Consider the following 17,144-nt stretch of genomic DNA (forward strand, 5'->3'; position numbering starts at 1 on the left):
TTCTGCCTTACTTCACTCTGTATGACAGACTCCAGGTCCATCCACCTCACTACAGATAACTCAGTTTCATTTCTTTTTATGGCTGAGTAATATTCCATTGTATATATGTGCCACATCTTCTTTATCCATTCATCTGTCGATGGACACTTAGGTTGCTTCCATGTCCTGGCTATTGTAAATAGAGCTGCAATGAACATTTTGGTACATGACTCTTTTTGAATGATGGTTTTCTCAGGGTATATGCCCAGTAGTGGGATTGCTGGGTCATATGGTAGTTCTATTTGTAGTTTGCAAACAGTTTTTAAAGTGAGAAAAGCCAAGTTTGGTGAAGCTGTGGGAAAATGGGGGCTCTCGTATAATTGTGGTCTAAGAGTAAACTGGTTCATGTTTCCAAAGGGCACTTTAGACATAGGTATCAGAGCCCTTATAATAGTCATATACTTAGTCCAGTGTTCGTTTGTATGAGTTATCCTGAAGAAGTCATCAAAGCGGTGTACAAATATAGAAAAAAGTTTATTGCAACATCATTTATAATAGAATAAAATTAGAACCAACATAAACATGCTTTAGTAAGAGATTAGTTAAATCATTATGTTATAGCCATGCAGCACAGTGCTTTGTAGGAAACAAAACTCATGTTGTTGAAGTACATTCATGTTAGAGGCAAATGTTCACTCGAAGTTAAAAAGCAGGTTCCAAAACAGTGTGTGTAACACGGTCACAATCGTTTAAAGAAATATATCCATATAGGGAGATTAGGGATAATTTTTATTTTCTTCTGTTGTTTTTGTTTGTTTTCTTCAATGGATGTATGTTACTTCTGTAATCACAATCACTATAGCATAAGAAGGACATTGGACCCCTTTGTTCCTTTTTCCACAAAGAGTATTCTGATTTCTATTATAAAATATCGTTGCCTCTTAGAAAAAGGCAGAAGCAACCTTGTTTTTTAGCATCAACAACTGTACCTTATCTGCTTTGGCTAAGGCCTTTAATCCATCTGTTCTGTCCAAGTGTGATATAGATACTGGACTGTAATGATTGCAATTTAATCTTTACATAAGTCATAATTTTGTATATCTTCTTGCCTGAATAGTTCTCTTCACCTGCAGAGATTTGGCTCCAATAATGAATTTTTCCCCCTTTCAGGTAAACAATTACAGTTTAGAAGAAGTAACCCATGAAGAGGCGGTAGCAATATTGAAGAACACGTCAGATGTAGTTTATCTAAAAGTTGGCAAAGCCACCACCATTTATATGACTGATCCTTACGGTCCACCTGATATTACTCACTGTAAGTACCACGCTCAGTGTCATCTTTGAACAGCACGCCAGGTTTGCAAAATCGGAATTCTACAAAACTTGGCAAAGTCCTCTACTTGCACCTTCACTCTTTTTTAGCCTGTGGAAATACTTCAGGGGGATCCTGCACTTGACTTCCCAGTTGCCTTGGAGGCCTTAACTGATGAGTTGTCAGATTCACCCTTATGGAAAGGCTTGATGATGTATGTTATGGACAGTGTGATTACAACAGCACAGGGGCAACACATTTTTAAAATTTATTTTATTGAGGTATAGTTGATTTACAAAGTTGTGTTAATTGCTGCTGTACAGCAAAGTGATTCAGCTATACATATATATATACACATTATTTTCATATTCTTTTTTACATGGTTTATCATAGGATATTGAATATAGTTCTCTGTGCTATACAGTAGGACCTCATTGCTTGTGCATTCTATATGTAATAGTTGGCATCTGCTAATCCCAAACTCCCAACCCATCCCTCCCCCAACCCCTCCCCCCTTGGCAACCACACGTCTGTTTGCTATGTCTGTGAGTCTGTTTCATGGATAGGTTCATTTGTGTCATATTTTAGATTCCACATATAAGTGATATCATATGGTATTTGTCTTTCTCTTTCTGACTTACTTCACTTAGTATGATGATCTCTAGGTCCATCCATGTTGCTGCAAATGGCATTATTTCATTCTTTTACATGGCTGAGTAGTATTCCAAGGGGCAACGCATTTTTAAAGTCTGTTTCTCAAGCCCCTGAAGCATGATAGCTCTCATGTCCTAATAGTCTCTCTTCCTAGTTCAAATCTATATAGCCACAGAGTGGAAGAGAGGGGCTGGCAAAATAAACCAGAGATAGCACTGTGCTTCTTCCTGGGGGAAAGGATCTTGCCCTCAATTGGTGAAATCATAATCCTTAATAACTATCATTATAGTTCTTACCTTTACCAGAATTTGATATATTGGCAGGGAAGCCAGAGAAAATTGTTGATCACTATGGCAGTGGAGATGGGGTGGAGGTGCGTGCTTCTAGGGCAACAACTAACAATGAGATGCTCTACTGCATCCTCACAAAGTCCACTGCTGCATAAGCCCCATGTTTTCCCCTCTTCTTAATAGGTCAACAAGAAGATTCTGTCCTTGCGGACTAGATTTAGAAGCAATTCATTTCTTTGATGTGAGTTTAAGGGATAGTTTTGTCAGCATGAGTAAATGTGCTCATTCTGAAATTTTGAGAAACCAGTTGTGGGACTGGGAACTCAGAATGTCTTCAGGACCTGTCATTAATTAGTACTATGGTCTTAAACAAGTTGTTTGACCTCTCTTAGATTTGGACGTTTCTCTTGAAATTTAAATGTTGAATGATTTTGTTATCTGCCCATTACATTAGCTATTGCTTTTCTTAATGGTGATTCTAAAATGACTTGCCCCAAAATATGTCTTTTTGTCAAGTAAGCTGTAAGATGAGATCAGCCTTACCTCAGGATATGAAAGAGTGTTAACTTTCAGAGTTTTTCAAACTGGATAAATTTAGAAAAATCTGTCTTGAGGCTCTGTGAGCCTCTTCTTGAAGGGCATATAAGGTCAACGTCAAAGAGAAAAAGGAGAAAACAAAACTTGCTATTCAATTCAAGAAATGTGTATTGAGTAATTTCAATACATGTAAGACACCTTGTAAGGTAATATGTGTGATTCAAAGGAGATAAAATCATGGCCTTCATTGAAAGGAAGGCTAATGCAGATATATAAATAGTAGCAATATTTGGCAAACTGAGAGGGATGTACATGCCATGAGAGAGGTAAAAATATATGTCCTTTGGGCACTCAAAGGAAAGGGATATCACCTGTCTTCGGAAGATCAGAAAAATCTTTATGCAGAGGGTGGCGTTTGAATTTTATCTTGAAAAAATGGATGAGATTTCGGTATCAGAGATGGGATAGGAGAGAGAAGTTGCAGGTAGCTGGTAGAGTGGAGCAAAGGTACAGATACTGGGGAGAACAAGCCTTATTTAAGGACCATAGGAGATTCATAAGGGGGGATATTGAAATGAGTCAATCTTGTAAGAATGGTGAAAGGGAGAATTTATATTCAGTACAGTAGTGGCAATGGAGAGTGCGTAAGCAAGAGAACAGCATGATCAGACCTGGATTTCTCAATGTATAAAATGGATTTTGCGAGAGAACAGTGGCAGGAGACCCAGTTAGGAGGGCTTTTCAGTCACCCAAAAGGGGGATGAATTAGGGTGGAGGAACAGAAGAGAAAGGCCAGAGTTAGCCTTTCTGGCATGGGAGTAGAGCATATTTAGGGATTAAAGTCTTATACAAGAACTTGCTGCTAAGAGCCTTCTGCTTTTGGTGGTTTGATATTAATTACGTGACAAGAATGTGAGCTCTGCAATTAAAAAGCTAACATTTTTATTTCAATAGAAAATTAATCATTGTTTTGAAAATATGAGTGCTGGGTCTCTCCTCCAGTTTTTCTCTTCACCTAATTATACGAACTGGGCTTACAGATATAACTGTTATTACATCTTTCCAATCCTAAAGGTCACCATGTGCTTGTACATATTAAATGCAAACAAACAGCAACTCCCTCCTCTTGAAGGATCAGAAAATTCTTAGCGTGTAGCAAAGCCTTTCTATTTTTAACAGAACTGTAGCATGACACATTGAATCAGCCACATAACAGATTTCTTTTCTTTTCTTTACCCCTTAGCTTATTCTCCACCAATGGGAAACCATCTTCTCTCTGGCAACAATGGCACTTTAGAATACAAAACCTCCCTGCCGCCCATCTCTCCAGGAAGGTACTCACCAATTCCAAAGCACATGCTTGTTGAAGACGATTATACCAGGTCAGATATGCTTTTGGTTAATTGGGTTTGCGATCATTACAAGGAAAAAATTGCATTTGCCTAACATGGCAGCTGTTGCTTCTCAGCACCATTCAAACTTATGATAGTCTCACCTCAAGTGGAAATCTGCCAAGACTTATAAACGTGTCATTGTCCTCTGTTGGAAGCAAAAACCACAAATTCTTTGTGGAGAAGTAGTAATAGACACACAGCCATCACTTTGCAATCTGTTAGGACTTTCAATATCTAACACCATTTGAGCTTTACAGCTATACTGTAAGATAGGTATCATTACTCAAAGACAGAAGATGGTGCTGAGGTTCAGAAAGAAGGAAGTAGCATAGCAGTATGTACGCGTCCCCTTGTAACCACATATCTGGTTCGTAGAAGAGTCAGAACTGAAAAACTCTGGGATTTTTTTTTTTTTACTCTAAATTCCATGTTCTTGCCACCAACAGCTACACACAATTCACTGGAACTGAGGCTTCAGTCAGTCCTCCCTCGAGTGCAGTAACTACAGGTGGAAAGGAAAGGAGTGAAATTAACTCCAAATGGTTTGAATGTAATATATCTCAGTCTCAAAGGGGAACAGAACAGGATTTTAGGACACAGCACAGAACCACATGGCTAACCCCACAAAATAAAACTAAATTTAGGGCTTCCCTGGTGGCACAGTGGTTAAGAATCTGCCTGCCAATGCCTGGGACACGGGTTCGAGCCCTGGTCGGGGAAGATCCCGCATGCCACGAGCAACTAAGCCTGTGCGCCAAAACTACTGAGCCTGCGCTCTAGAGCCCGTGCTCCGCAACAAGAGAAGCCACCACAGTGAAAAGCCCATGCACCCCAACGAAGAGTAGCCCCTGCTTGCCGCAACTAGAGAAAGCCCGCACGCAGCAACCAAGACCCAACGCAACCAAAAATAAATAAATTAAATAAATAAATTTATTTTTTTAAAAAACTAAATTTAGCTGGCATGCCTCTGAAACAGTCAGGTCTGACAGTTCAGAGAAGACCAACTTAGTTTACATCATGGTCACTGGTCAGGATTAAGTAACTTTTGGATGATGAACAAATGAATGAATGAAGGGGTGGATGAATAATAGGAAAGGTACATTTTTTCTTTTTTATCTTTAAATGTTTTCGTTCCAAAGTAATGCGTGCTCACTGCATTTGGTGAGGTAATGCAAAGATGTTCAAGAAACAAAAATCTCCCTCAAGCCCGGCAAGGTTCCCAGTGTGGCATTCTGGCTTGAACCGTTCATACCTTTTCTATGTTCATACAGACGTGTACAAAGCATACTCAGATGTAGGTGGGGCTTGACATTGTTTTTACAAAATAAGTTTGTATTTTACACATTGCTTTGCAACTTGCTTTTCTCATTGAGAAAAACTTTTACCCAAAATGAGATTGCATACAGATATGTACACTTTTTTTCTGAAAATGTTTGTGTGGAAAAGCGATACAGATGGATCCTTTAGTTTTATATCCTGCCTGTCTACTGAAGTCATTTGTCAGCCTTTAAAAAAATTGAGGAGACTTCCTGCTGCTTAACTTTCCTTGCTGGTGCCCGTGTGTGCTTTGGTCTTTTCATTCCTTTGCTATTTCTTTTTAAATGATTAAGCATTTTCCATTTATTTTGCAATTTCAGGTTTGCTGAAGTGGCTTGTTACATCTTTAGCCAAGGAATGGAATGTTTAGATGCTGCAAATATGCATCTGTGGTTTAAATCAAATATAAACCTCTTCCTACGCTGATATGTCTAATCTCTATGCTCTTAATTAAAATGAAGGCTGCAGCAAAGATAATCCTCATGGTTCTCTAAAGATTGTATAAATATAGGCACCTTTATTCACCAGAGCAATAATCTATTTGCTCTCATCCTATCGCCAATATTTGATAGGATTTTAATTTGAAAATGTCATTTTATCTTACTAGGCCCCATAGTGAATTAAAATTTATTAAACCCCATTCATAATCCAGGCCCTTTGCTAGCTGTTTTACTTACACTATCCTTTTAATCCTCCCCAAAACACAGAAAGAAGGGCTGTCTTCCCCATTTTAGAGATGCAGAAATTGAAGCTCAAAGAGGTTAGGGAATTTTCTTGTGGGCACACAGCTTTTAAGTAGGAAAACTGGGTGCCCTGCCAGCTTTAAAATTCTGGCTAGGAAGAAACATGTTAATTTTCTCCTTATTTTTAAAATGAAAACCAAGTCATGTAAAACTGTTCTCATCGTAAAAAAAATATGTGGCTAGAAAGGGACCCAAGAGTTTTGATGAGCTCTGAAGACAATTAGATCCAGTCTGAGACATACTTCTACCACTGGCTGACCGCGTGAGCTTGGGCAAATCTTTTAACCACTGCAAGCCTCAGTTTCTTCATCTCTACAAAGGGGATAGTAATCAAATCTTTCTCAATAGGTTGTTGTAATGATTAAATGAGATAATACATGCAAAGAACTTATAACAGTGACTGATACATAATGAATATTAAATGAATGTTATCTGTTTGCTCTAGGTGTACTCATTATAATTCTCAATCTACCTATTCGCATGGAATATTTCAGATGGTGTCTGGGGAAGAGATTTCATTTCTTCCTACAGTGATATGCCTCAGTGTCTTACTTCTTGCCTGCTTCCTTCCTTGCTCTCTAGCAGGACAATCTCATAACTTTGCATAAAATCTTCTGAATGTCTGGTGCCTGGGAAACTTGTGAAATAAATTATATCAGCTTACACACACAAACACACAGACATCTCCCTCACATCCTCACCACTGCTGTATCCTCTCACAGGTGCTCTGTGCTATAAGGCATTACCACAGGTCTCAGAGATAAATATTTTCTGAGGCATATTCACCGCATTATTCATGAATATTCACTGAATACTTCCTACTAGACAGTGGGCACTGCAGTAGAGATGCAAAATGGAATAAGAAACAACATCTCTAAGAACTTACAAATTGGTACAAAAATATACGTGGAACCAGTGGATCCCCCAGTACCTATTCCCTGATGATGCAGACCCCCTCCATGAAGTTTCCCATAAAGCCTATATGTATATTTTTAGTCCTGAGATTTTATACTCATATACTTACATGTCAAAATGCCCTTTCTTTTATGGTAGTCAATGGCAGTTACTTATTATATCCTAACCTAGAAAATGAAAAGTTGGCAACTTTATATTAGTCCTCATTTTTTAAATGTAAAAGTACTGTAGGGCTTCCCTGGTGGCGCAGTGGTTGGGAGTCCACCTGCCGGTGCAGGGGACATGGGTTCGTGCCCCGGTCCGGGGGGATCCCACATGCCGCGGAGCGGCTGGGCCCGTGGGCCATGGCCGCTGGGCCTGCGCGTCCGGAGCCTGCGCTCCGCAGCGGGAGAGGAGGCCACGGCGGTGGGAGGCCCGCGTACCGCAGAAAAAAAAAAAAAATAACTACTGTAAAACCCCAAAGTGTGGGAACTACTAACAGAAACAAAATTAGATCAGTTCAGTGAAGTGCTCTCGTGTTGCCCTAGCAGAGTTCCCCAGCACCAGAGAGGCACTTAGTAAATATTTATAAATAATTTTTTTTGAGTTTTACGTGAATGCCACAGGAACAGCATATGACAGCAAATAAAATTTTAAAGAGGAGATAACTCTTGCGTTTGAGCTTGAAAAAATGTGTAGGCATTCGTCAGGGAGTCAAGAGATCAGGAAGGGCACTCGTGGCAGGGGATAGCACATGCATACTCAAGGAAGAATGTGAAATAGAATAAAATGAACACACCTGTTATCGTTTGAATACAAGGCTCATAAAGAAAAATGGTACCTACCTTTAAGTCGTCTTTATATTTCTATCCTTTCTCTCATCTGCAACCTAGTCATAAGATTGGAAATACATCGAGTAGTAAAAACAAAAAGATCACTACTATGCACTATTACGCTAAGTGCTTTCATATACATTATTGCTCCGATATTATTTATATAATATTCTGAGTGTTGGCTTTTACAGGTAACAAAAATGAGTTTAAGTAATTTTCTCATATCATACAGCAAGCAAATAGAAGAATCAAAATTTGAATTCGGGTCTGTCTTCAAAGTCCTCATCTCCATGCCTCCAACCCACCTCATAGAGTCTCTTTTTATGTAGAGATGTTGTGTAAAGGGGATTGGGCTTGTATCAGGAGGCTGGTACTACCGCTTACCACCTAGATAACCCTGAACAAGTCATTCAATCTCCTGAGTCTTGCTTTTCTCATCTGTAAATTTGGATCCTCAAATTTCCTCACGGAATTGTGAGGTTTTAATGTGATAATATGTGTGAAAGTTGTCATCTTTAGAGAGCTATATAAAATTATTATTATCCTAAGGTGCTATAGTAGCTTACATTTGGGGCCTACTTTACATTTTCCTAAAATAGTAAATCAAGGGAATGAATCTTTAATGATGGGACTGGGGCTGACAGGGAAACATTTCTGTGAAATGGGTACCTTCCAACAACCTATAAAATTATATCAAATTGGCAGTCTTTTGTTCCAAATGTTCATACTATTTTCCTATCTTCCTGATTTATATTCACTTTTGTTGGGAAATACAGTAAGACTTTTAAAAAGAGTTTTGATTAGAAGAATGCTACAATGGCTTACCTGGAATTTTTTTAAATCTCTTTTACTGTTTAAGGAAATGTGTACCCGAGTAAGCTGGGAAATTTTGTTTTTCCTCAATTTAGAGAAAGGAAGCCTAAACAAAAAAGGTTTGGATGAAATTCTCTTAGTAGAAACCCTACTGAGGCCCTTATAAATCAAAATTGTTATTATGTAAATACTCTGGTCGTCAGTTTTTGGGAAACAAAGCTGTTACAATGATGCTGAGACGGTTTTTTGGCTCATAGAATTATAGACTATCAGATTTGGAAGGGCCATAAATGACTATAGAGTCTAATCTTCCTCCATTTGATGGGTAAGAAACACAAGGCCTAACATGATTAGTTGGCTATCCCTAGGTCCCACAACTTGTAAGTAGTAGAATCAGATTTAGAACCCATGTCTTCAAACACCCAGTCTAGTGCTCTTTCTATTTCTCTAAGCTGATATTCATTTTTTTATGATGGAGTAAGAAGCTATAATCAATCAATGATCACCTGTGAGCAGTGCCTACTCTGTACATTAGCTGCAACTATGGATTCCCTCTCTACTGAGCCAAGTCTTCCCTGGTCACCTAGAAGAGATGCAAACCACACACCCTCACTATCTGGTTAAGTATTCTCAGGATACACAAACAAATCATTGATACTAAAATGAAACCAAAAAAAAATTGAGGATGCAAAGTAAAATTTCTCTTTCAAGATGTGGGGACTTAATTTCCCAATTTATGAATGTGATAAATGCTGTTATGAAAGCCAAGGACCTAAACTATCACTGTGAGCAATATATCTCCCAGTTTTAGAAACCAGGTTCATCCGGCCCTGAACTTATTGTACCAGATGTCTTTCTAACTGGCTCTATATAACGTTCCCTCACATAATTTGGTTGAGCAAAAAGCAAAAGCCGAATAAAGTCTCAAGAAAGATTTCTTGTCTCCAGAAACTTTCAAAGACCACCCTAAACTGTGACTCTGATATTCAGTTTGACTCCCTTATTACTAAATAGATATGAACCCATCAGACTAGAGTCTGTCTCCCCTCTTCTCTCCCCAAATTATAGAACATTAGTTTACTGGACATAGTATCTAAAATGTATTCTAGTTCTTTTCTCTTTCTCTCTTTCATTCATTCATTTACCCATTCAATGAATATTCAAGCTTCTACCATGTGTCAAGCACAGTTATTAGCAACAAAATTACAATGATGGACAAGCCAGACAAGGCTCTGGCCCTTAGGGACTTTACACTCTAGTGTATTGAATAGGAGATATATAGGTAAATGAGTTATAGATAAAAAGTGCTATGAGGAAAATAAAATAGTATGATATGCCATAGACAGAGTCTGGGGAAGAGAACAGTGTAAAGGAGGACAACCAGGGAATGTCTCTCTGAGGAGATAGGATATGAGCTGAGACCTGAATAAAAAGAAAAAAAGTGGTGATATAAAGATCAGAGAAAGAACATTCCAGGAAGAGGAAATAGCAAAGCCAAAGTCCCAGAGGCAGAAATCAGTTTTGTGGGTTCCAGGAATATTAGGAAGTCAAGCTTGGCTGGAAGAGATGAGCTAATGGGAGCATGGCAACAAATTAGGTTGGAAGAGTCAGCAGCCACATGATGTGGGACTTTGTAGGTAATGATGAAGAAGTGTAGGTTGAATTTTAAGTGCATTGAGAATCTATTAAAGAGAAGCAACCAGGAGAATGAAATTATCTGATTTATGTTTTATTAAAAAAAAAAACAAAAAACCCTTTAGAGCTAGATTCAACAGCTGTCTTCCACAGGAGGGACAGGCCTGCTTCAGTCAGGCTGATTTACCACTGGCCATTTCTACGCTTTTTATTCGCTGTCGAGTAAGCTTTCAGAAACACCATAAGTGTTTGCCACTGTTGTTGTTGTTTTCCTCGGTGTTTAACTTTGTGGATCAGAACTGGTTAGAAGCTAAATCACTGTTTCTCAAATATTGCTACCCACATGCCCTTAGGCCTTGAAAAAGGAATTTGTTCTCCTCAGGATCTGGGGTAGAACATGAAGCTTTCTGTGCAAGCATGAAACCTACAAAGTCTTATGTTTTGTCATAAAAGTTTGGGAGATATCCTTATTTGCTTTAATGTGGAAATATTTTGATTAGAAATTTAATTGTTTTTATTCGAAGTCTTAATATAAAATTAACATACCAGACGGGTTTTCTGGGGATACTACGCCCCTGGCAAATACCATAAGCCCCAAGTTGCAGGTGAATACCCAACTTTGAGAAGCACTGAGCTAAATTACACAGACATGTCAGTTATTAAATCTGTGTTATAGAAACCACCTCTTAATTATATCTCAAGTTTTGTGGTCTCCGTTAGGGACAGGTTCTCAAAGGATCAGTCAGCACTTTCCATCAGTGAAGTCTGGTCCTGTTCTAGGCTCTCTTCTTTTTAACTTATATTTAATGACTTAAAACCATTTCTGGATGAACTGGAAGGTCCTTCTTTTGACAGAGGAAAGAAATCTTTTCTTACCTGCCATTAACCAAGTATAGGAAAAAAGAACTGGGTGTGCCCTAGACAGACAACTGTGCCTGCTTTAGAATCGGGATCTGGACAGCAGAGTGTTGAGGTGGGGGTGCCCTGGAGCCACCCTGCTCAGGGTCCTGCGTCGACCGCTTCCTGGCTGTGTGACCTTGGGCAAGTTATGTAACTGTGCTTTGCCTCCGTTTTCTCATGTTTAAAAGGAGCAGAATAATACTTCCCACCTCACAGGCTTATTGTGACAAGAAACTGAGTTAATACATGTAAAGTTCTTAGAAAAAAAGTAAGCACTTGATAAATGTTACCTCTTGTTAATACCATTTAAAACAAGGATTTAAGATGAACTACTCCACAAATAAAATCATTTTTTGGTGGATTGGAACTGTAGCCAACAATGGTATGCAGACGCTCAAACAAAATCTACATATGTTATTTTCAACTAATTTATCTCCCAGAACACCTTAGAACATTGTATTACAGGAAGTCCTGTAGTCTTAATGCTTTATTAAGGATCTTTATTTTTATTAACACAATGAGTATCTATTACCCTCTTCATTGAAAATATAATATAGGATTCAGTGGAACCAAATATGATAAAAACTAATCTATCAGTCTGGCTTCTGTGGCCAAATACAATTATCCTCTGGATAATTTCTTGATTTTGCCGTATATTATTCATAGTAGCACTCAACAACCAACACCATGTAGCTTTTCCCTCAAAGAAATTCTGCAAAGTATGGCATCAGACTCCTCACAGCATTTGTAAAGTGCATTATTGAACTTAACCAAGTCAAAGATTCATCAACAGTGTCTCTCAGTTATCTGTTCTGCTCTGTGCTGCATGCCTGATTTCTGCAGTGGGGAGCCTGGCACTATAATGTCTCTCTTGAAGCAAAGGATAGTAATGAGAAGGGGTGACTGGGACAAAAGGGGTGAGACAGATGGAGGATAACCCACTTAGTGGAAGCCTCCAGGGGTGTTTTGTCTTTATTGATGGTGGCTCCACATAACCATTAGGTTTACTTACATAAACTGTGAGGCATGATTGATAGAGCTATCCTGCTAGAAACAGAGAGAGTGGGTAGGCTAATGGGGACGAATCTTAATCAAAGGAAGATATCCAAATATGTATTGGAAAACATGTTAAGCTGCTGTTTGTTGTCAGGGAAATTAATTTAATGATAGGAAAAATGAAACAGTAATGGGAATTTTAACACAGCCTTTTATAGGTGTCTATCATTTTGTATGTACCTAATAAATTAACCAGACATAAACTTACAACACTAGGCCTTATAATTTTATGGAAGACAGTTATTACACATCTATGACTATTGTTATTATAGATGTAAAATTCAAATAGATAGTTGTTTAATCAATGCTGTATTACATATTTGTTTTGTTTTGTTTTGCCGTACGCGGGCCTCTCACTGCTGTGGCCTCTCGCGTTGCGGAGCACAGGCTCCGGACGCGCAGCTTCAGCGGCCGTGGCTCACGGGCCCAGCCGCTCCGCGGCATGTGGGATCTTCCCGGACCGGGGCACGAACCTGTGTTCCCTGCATCGGCAGGCGGACTCTCAACCACTGCGCCAGCATGGAAGCCCTGTATTACCTTTTAATTGAATGAATTTATCCTTGGCCTCCAGGGCTGGTTGAGACCAAAAAAAAAAAGGGTTGGGGCTTCCCTGGTGGCGCAGTGGTTGGGAGTCCGCCTGCCGATGCAGGGGACGTGGGTTCGGGGAGGATCCCACATGCCGCGGGGCGGCTGGGCCCGTGAGCCATGGCCGCTGAGCCTGCGCGTCCGGAGCCTGTGCCCCGCAACGCGAGAGGCCACAGCAGTGAGAGGCCCGCGTACCGAAAAAAAAAAAAAAAAAAAGGGTTAATGATGGGCAATGGAAAATTTTGGAGGGACCACTTGTAGAAGCAATCGACTATTAATTGACTCCAGGCCCCTTAAATTTCAAGTTAACTACTACCACAACACATTGTGTAACTTATTTCTGGCCCTTATCTTGTGACATTGAAACAGGATGTATATTATGATTCAAAACAAGTAGACAAAGCCTCTTCCTCTAGGAGTTTGTTTTCACATCCAGGTGTCAATAAAGTAATAGTAGACAGAAGACAGCTGGTTCTTAATTGTCCACATGTGGTGTGTGCTTTGAAAATTATCCAGGACAGCACTGCAATCCCTGAGCAACTCCTTCCACCTCCTGTGGCGTTGGCTACTGTGGGGAAGGCTACCATGTTAATGGTAATGTTTGTCTTAAGAAAATGTAAGAAAATTGTGGCACACAATTATTGCATTTCAAAGACTTATATTCTTATATAATATAGACATAAATTTCTTAAGTTTTGGGTTGCATCATTCACTTTTTCTTCTAGGTAATTTCTTTAATCTAGATGATGACGCAAGCTATATCTGAGTAAACACATCTTAAAAATACTGCCTTCATACATTTTCTCCAGACATCCTTTTCAATCTTTAATCTATTTCTTGCCCCTTTTACTGCTTTATACCCCTCTTGAACTGTTTCTCTCCAAAAAGTGTTATTATCTTCCCTAATTGTAAAAGTAATATGTATTTGTAGAAAAGTTACAAAGTAACAAAAATATAAAGAAAAACTCATGCCACAGAGGGATAATCATTATTATTATATGATACATTTCCACTAAGTTGTTTTTCTACATATAGTAGGTAGCAAAGTTGAGATCTGAATACAGTTCAGTCTGGCTGCAGAATCCATATCCTTGACCCCTCTAGCAAAGGTCACGCAGTTGGTGTAGAACGGGATCAGGATTCAAACGGACTCCAACATCTGGCTCTTTTTGCTGTACTGCATGGGTAGCAGTATTAGTTTTAAGACTTCTAGAATCTTCTCTGTGCTCCAAATTAGTCTCTCTCTGGTTTTTCTTTTGTCCATAAAGGTAAAACTAAAGTTTTATGTCATTGCTTCCTCCCAGCAACACTTACAACCTGTTCAGGGGAGGCAATCTGTTTTGCTCAGAAAGAAGGGAGGCCTTCTGGATGGTGCACTACCAGGTGGGGGGTCAGTTAGTCCTTAATGCCTTTCATTCCGCTGTAACACCAGACCCCATATGGTTGCCTTAATGAACATTTTAAGTCCTCCCTGAAAGAACTTAGCTGTCCCCGTGAGTATGTGTCTCTGGGTGTAAACATCTAAATATCAACCCTCATCCTAGATCTCGTTTTAAATTAGATTGACCTTGAAGTAGAACCATGTGAGTCCTTTATTATGCAGACTGTGTCCTAAATGGAAACTCTGTCCGCTGAGCTGGTAGAGCTCGATATTTTGTTTTATGTTTTTTTCCCCCCTAATCTTTTTCTAAAGTCTCATTTACCAGGTTCAGACAGGGGATGAAGGCAGAATGAAAGAGCTGAAATAAATGTGATAGCCAGAGATTTCAAAGCCAATTATGTGAGGCCTTGCTCTGAATGTAGAGCAGAACTGGTAAACCCTGATAGCTGTCCAGTACTGCCCAGATACTTTCCTATTTCTCATTTAGTTCCTATAACACCATACAAAATGAGCAGAGAGATGTTACTATACTTATTTAACAGATTGAGAATCTGAGATGATAGAAATGCCATAATTTCCCCTGTAACAATAGAGAGTAAGCGGCAAATCCAAAACCCAGAGTCCAGAAGCAGGGTGGCATCTTGGTTAAGAGCTCAGATTTTGGATTCATAATAACTTTGGGCTCACCACTTACTAGCTGTTTGACCTTGGATGAGTTATGTAACTTCTCTGTTCTTGTTTCCCCACCTATGCCTATACCATGGGTTATTATTAGGATTCAGTGAAGTAATCTATATAAAACAATTGGAACAGAGCTTGGCACAAAATAAGCTGCATTCAGGTTAACCATTATTACTATTATTAGTAGTAGTAGTCTTGACTTCTAGTCCAGGGCACCATGGTGATTATAGGACCGGTTGCAGTTATTGATAGCAGTGCTGGTTGGAGATGGTGGAATGAAATTAGGAAGTGAACAAAAGGGAAATATGCTTCCAGCTAGCCTAATAATACTTAGACTTATACTATATTTACACTTGCCTTAAAAGGGCAGATTTTGAGACTTTATGTTGATTTAGTGATGTTTCCTTTATATTTCAATTTCTTTTAAAATATATACATACATATATATATATATATATATATATATATATATAGATCCTAATTAAGAAGACTTTATTCAAAACCAAGCCTAACTATTAAAGTTAAATAAAAAGAAAAGTCTGTGTTAAAGAAACTGATTTTTTTTGGCCGTGCCACATGGCTTGTGGGATCTCAGTTCCCCGACCAGGGATTGAACCCGTGCCCCCTGCAGTGGAAGCGCAGAGTCTTAACCACTAGACCACCAGGGAAGTCCCTGATTTTTAATTTGAAAACTCTAAAAATTAAAAATTCTAGAATGTTAAGTAAACACAAATATATACTTTTCCAAATACTCAGATTTACTATGTAAGCATCCTAAAACTTTTTAAGTAAATGCAGTGATTGCTTTTGCATAGCTTCATGATTTGAGCACAGAAATCAAGTATATGCAGAGCAACACCTATGATGAGACTTCCCACTTCCCAAGGGTAGTGTTAATTCCACGGCTTTACTGTACAACACCAGTCCCCAACTTTTTTGGCACCAGGGACCAGTTTCATGGAAGACCATTTTTCCACACACGTGGGGTAGGGGGATGGTTTCAGGATGATTCAAGCACGTTACATTTATTGTGCACTTTATTTCTATTATTATTACATTGTAATATATAATGAAATAATTATACAACTCACCATAATGCAGAATCAGTGGGAGCCCTGAGCTTGTTTTCCTGAAACTAGATGGTCCCATCTGGGGGTGATGGGAGACAGTGACACCCGAAGTGTGTTGCTTATGTCCAGTCTACTCCGTAAGATGCAGCTTCATTGTCACTTGCCACTCACTGATAGGGTTTTGATATGAGTCTGCAGGCAGTTGATTTATTATGGTCTCTGTGCAGTCATACCTCTCTGCTAATGATGATCTGTATTTGCAGCCGCTCCCCAGCACTAGCATCACTGCCTCAGCTCCACCTCAGATCATCAGGCATTAGATTCTCATAAGGAGCACTCAACCTAGATCCCTCGCATGTGCAGTTCACAGTAGGGTTCGCGCTCCGATGAGAATCTCATGCCACCGCTGATCTGACAGGAGGCGGAGCTCAGGCAGTAGTGCGAGCGTTGGGGAGCGGCTGTAAATACAGATGAAGCTTCGCTCTCTCACCGGCCGTTCACCTACTACTGTGCAGCCAATTCCTAACCGGGGGTTGGGGACCCCTGCTGTATAACATTAAAGTGGACCATAGATGGTTGGATGAAGTTTCACATACAGTATGTACAAATCCATGTAATGCTGAGTGTAGCTCTGATGAGGTTATGGTGAGTTTAAAATCATGAGGACTAAAGGGAGATAGGAGGAGTTACAAGTGACGAGGAGCTTGTAGGGAGAAGGTGGTCTCCCCAGTTAAATCAAAGTAGGATCTTCCCAAGAATCACTGTGTTCTGTAGCTGAGAGACAAATATTTGGTTAAATTCTGCTTACAAAAATTAAATTTTATGTATCTCACTGGTGAAATAAAGAAGAGTAGTACTCCTTACCTTCCCTTGGAAAAAGAACTTAATACTTACACTCTACAGATACTAACATTTATCAGCCGAATATTACCAAGTCAAAAAATTTTAAAGCAATACCTGTATTGTATAGTACTGAAAGAGACGATGCAATTCAAAATGTGACTACTTCATAACTCTCTCAGAAAGAAAAGGTCTACTGTCTAAAACTAGTTCCAAACTCTCACAACAAA

General features: G+C 39.2%; 1 protein-coding gene across 11 annotated transcripts in view; it reads left to right on the plus strand.

Annotated features, from left to right (window-relative positions):
* Positions 1 to 17,144, plus strand: part of DLG2 (discs large MAGUK scaffold protein 2) — a 2,147,153-nt gene that overhangs the window by 1,629,915 nt on the left and 500,094 nt on the right. For all 11 annotated transcript variants that reach the window (XM_028501170.2, XM_055091363.1, XM_024131657.3 and 8 more), the window contains 2 exons: positions 1,150 to 1,294; positions 4,016 to 4,154. In XM_028501170.2, the coding sequence (XP_028356971.1) occupies positions 1,150 to 1,294; positions 4,016 to 4,154 (284 nt within the window). The remainder of the gene's footprint in view (positions 1 to 1,149; positions 1,295 to 4,015; positions 4,155 to 17,144) is intronic.

The sequence above is a fragment of the Physeter macrocephalus genome, chromosome 16 (genome assembly GCF_002837175.3).
Source record: "Physeter macrocephalus isolate SW-GA chromosome 16, ASM283717v5, whole genome shotgun sequence".
In the NCBI taxonomy this organism is placed as follows: domain Eukaryota; kingdom Metazoa; phylum Chordata; class Mammalia; order Artiodactyla; family Physeteridae; genus Physeter; species Physeter macrocephalus.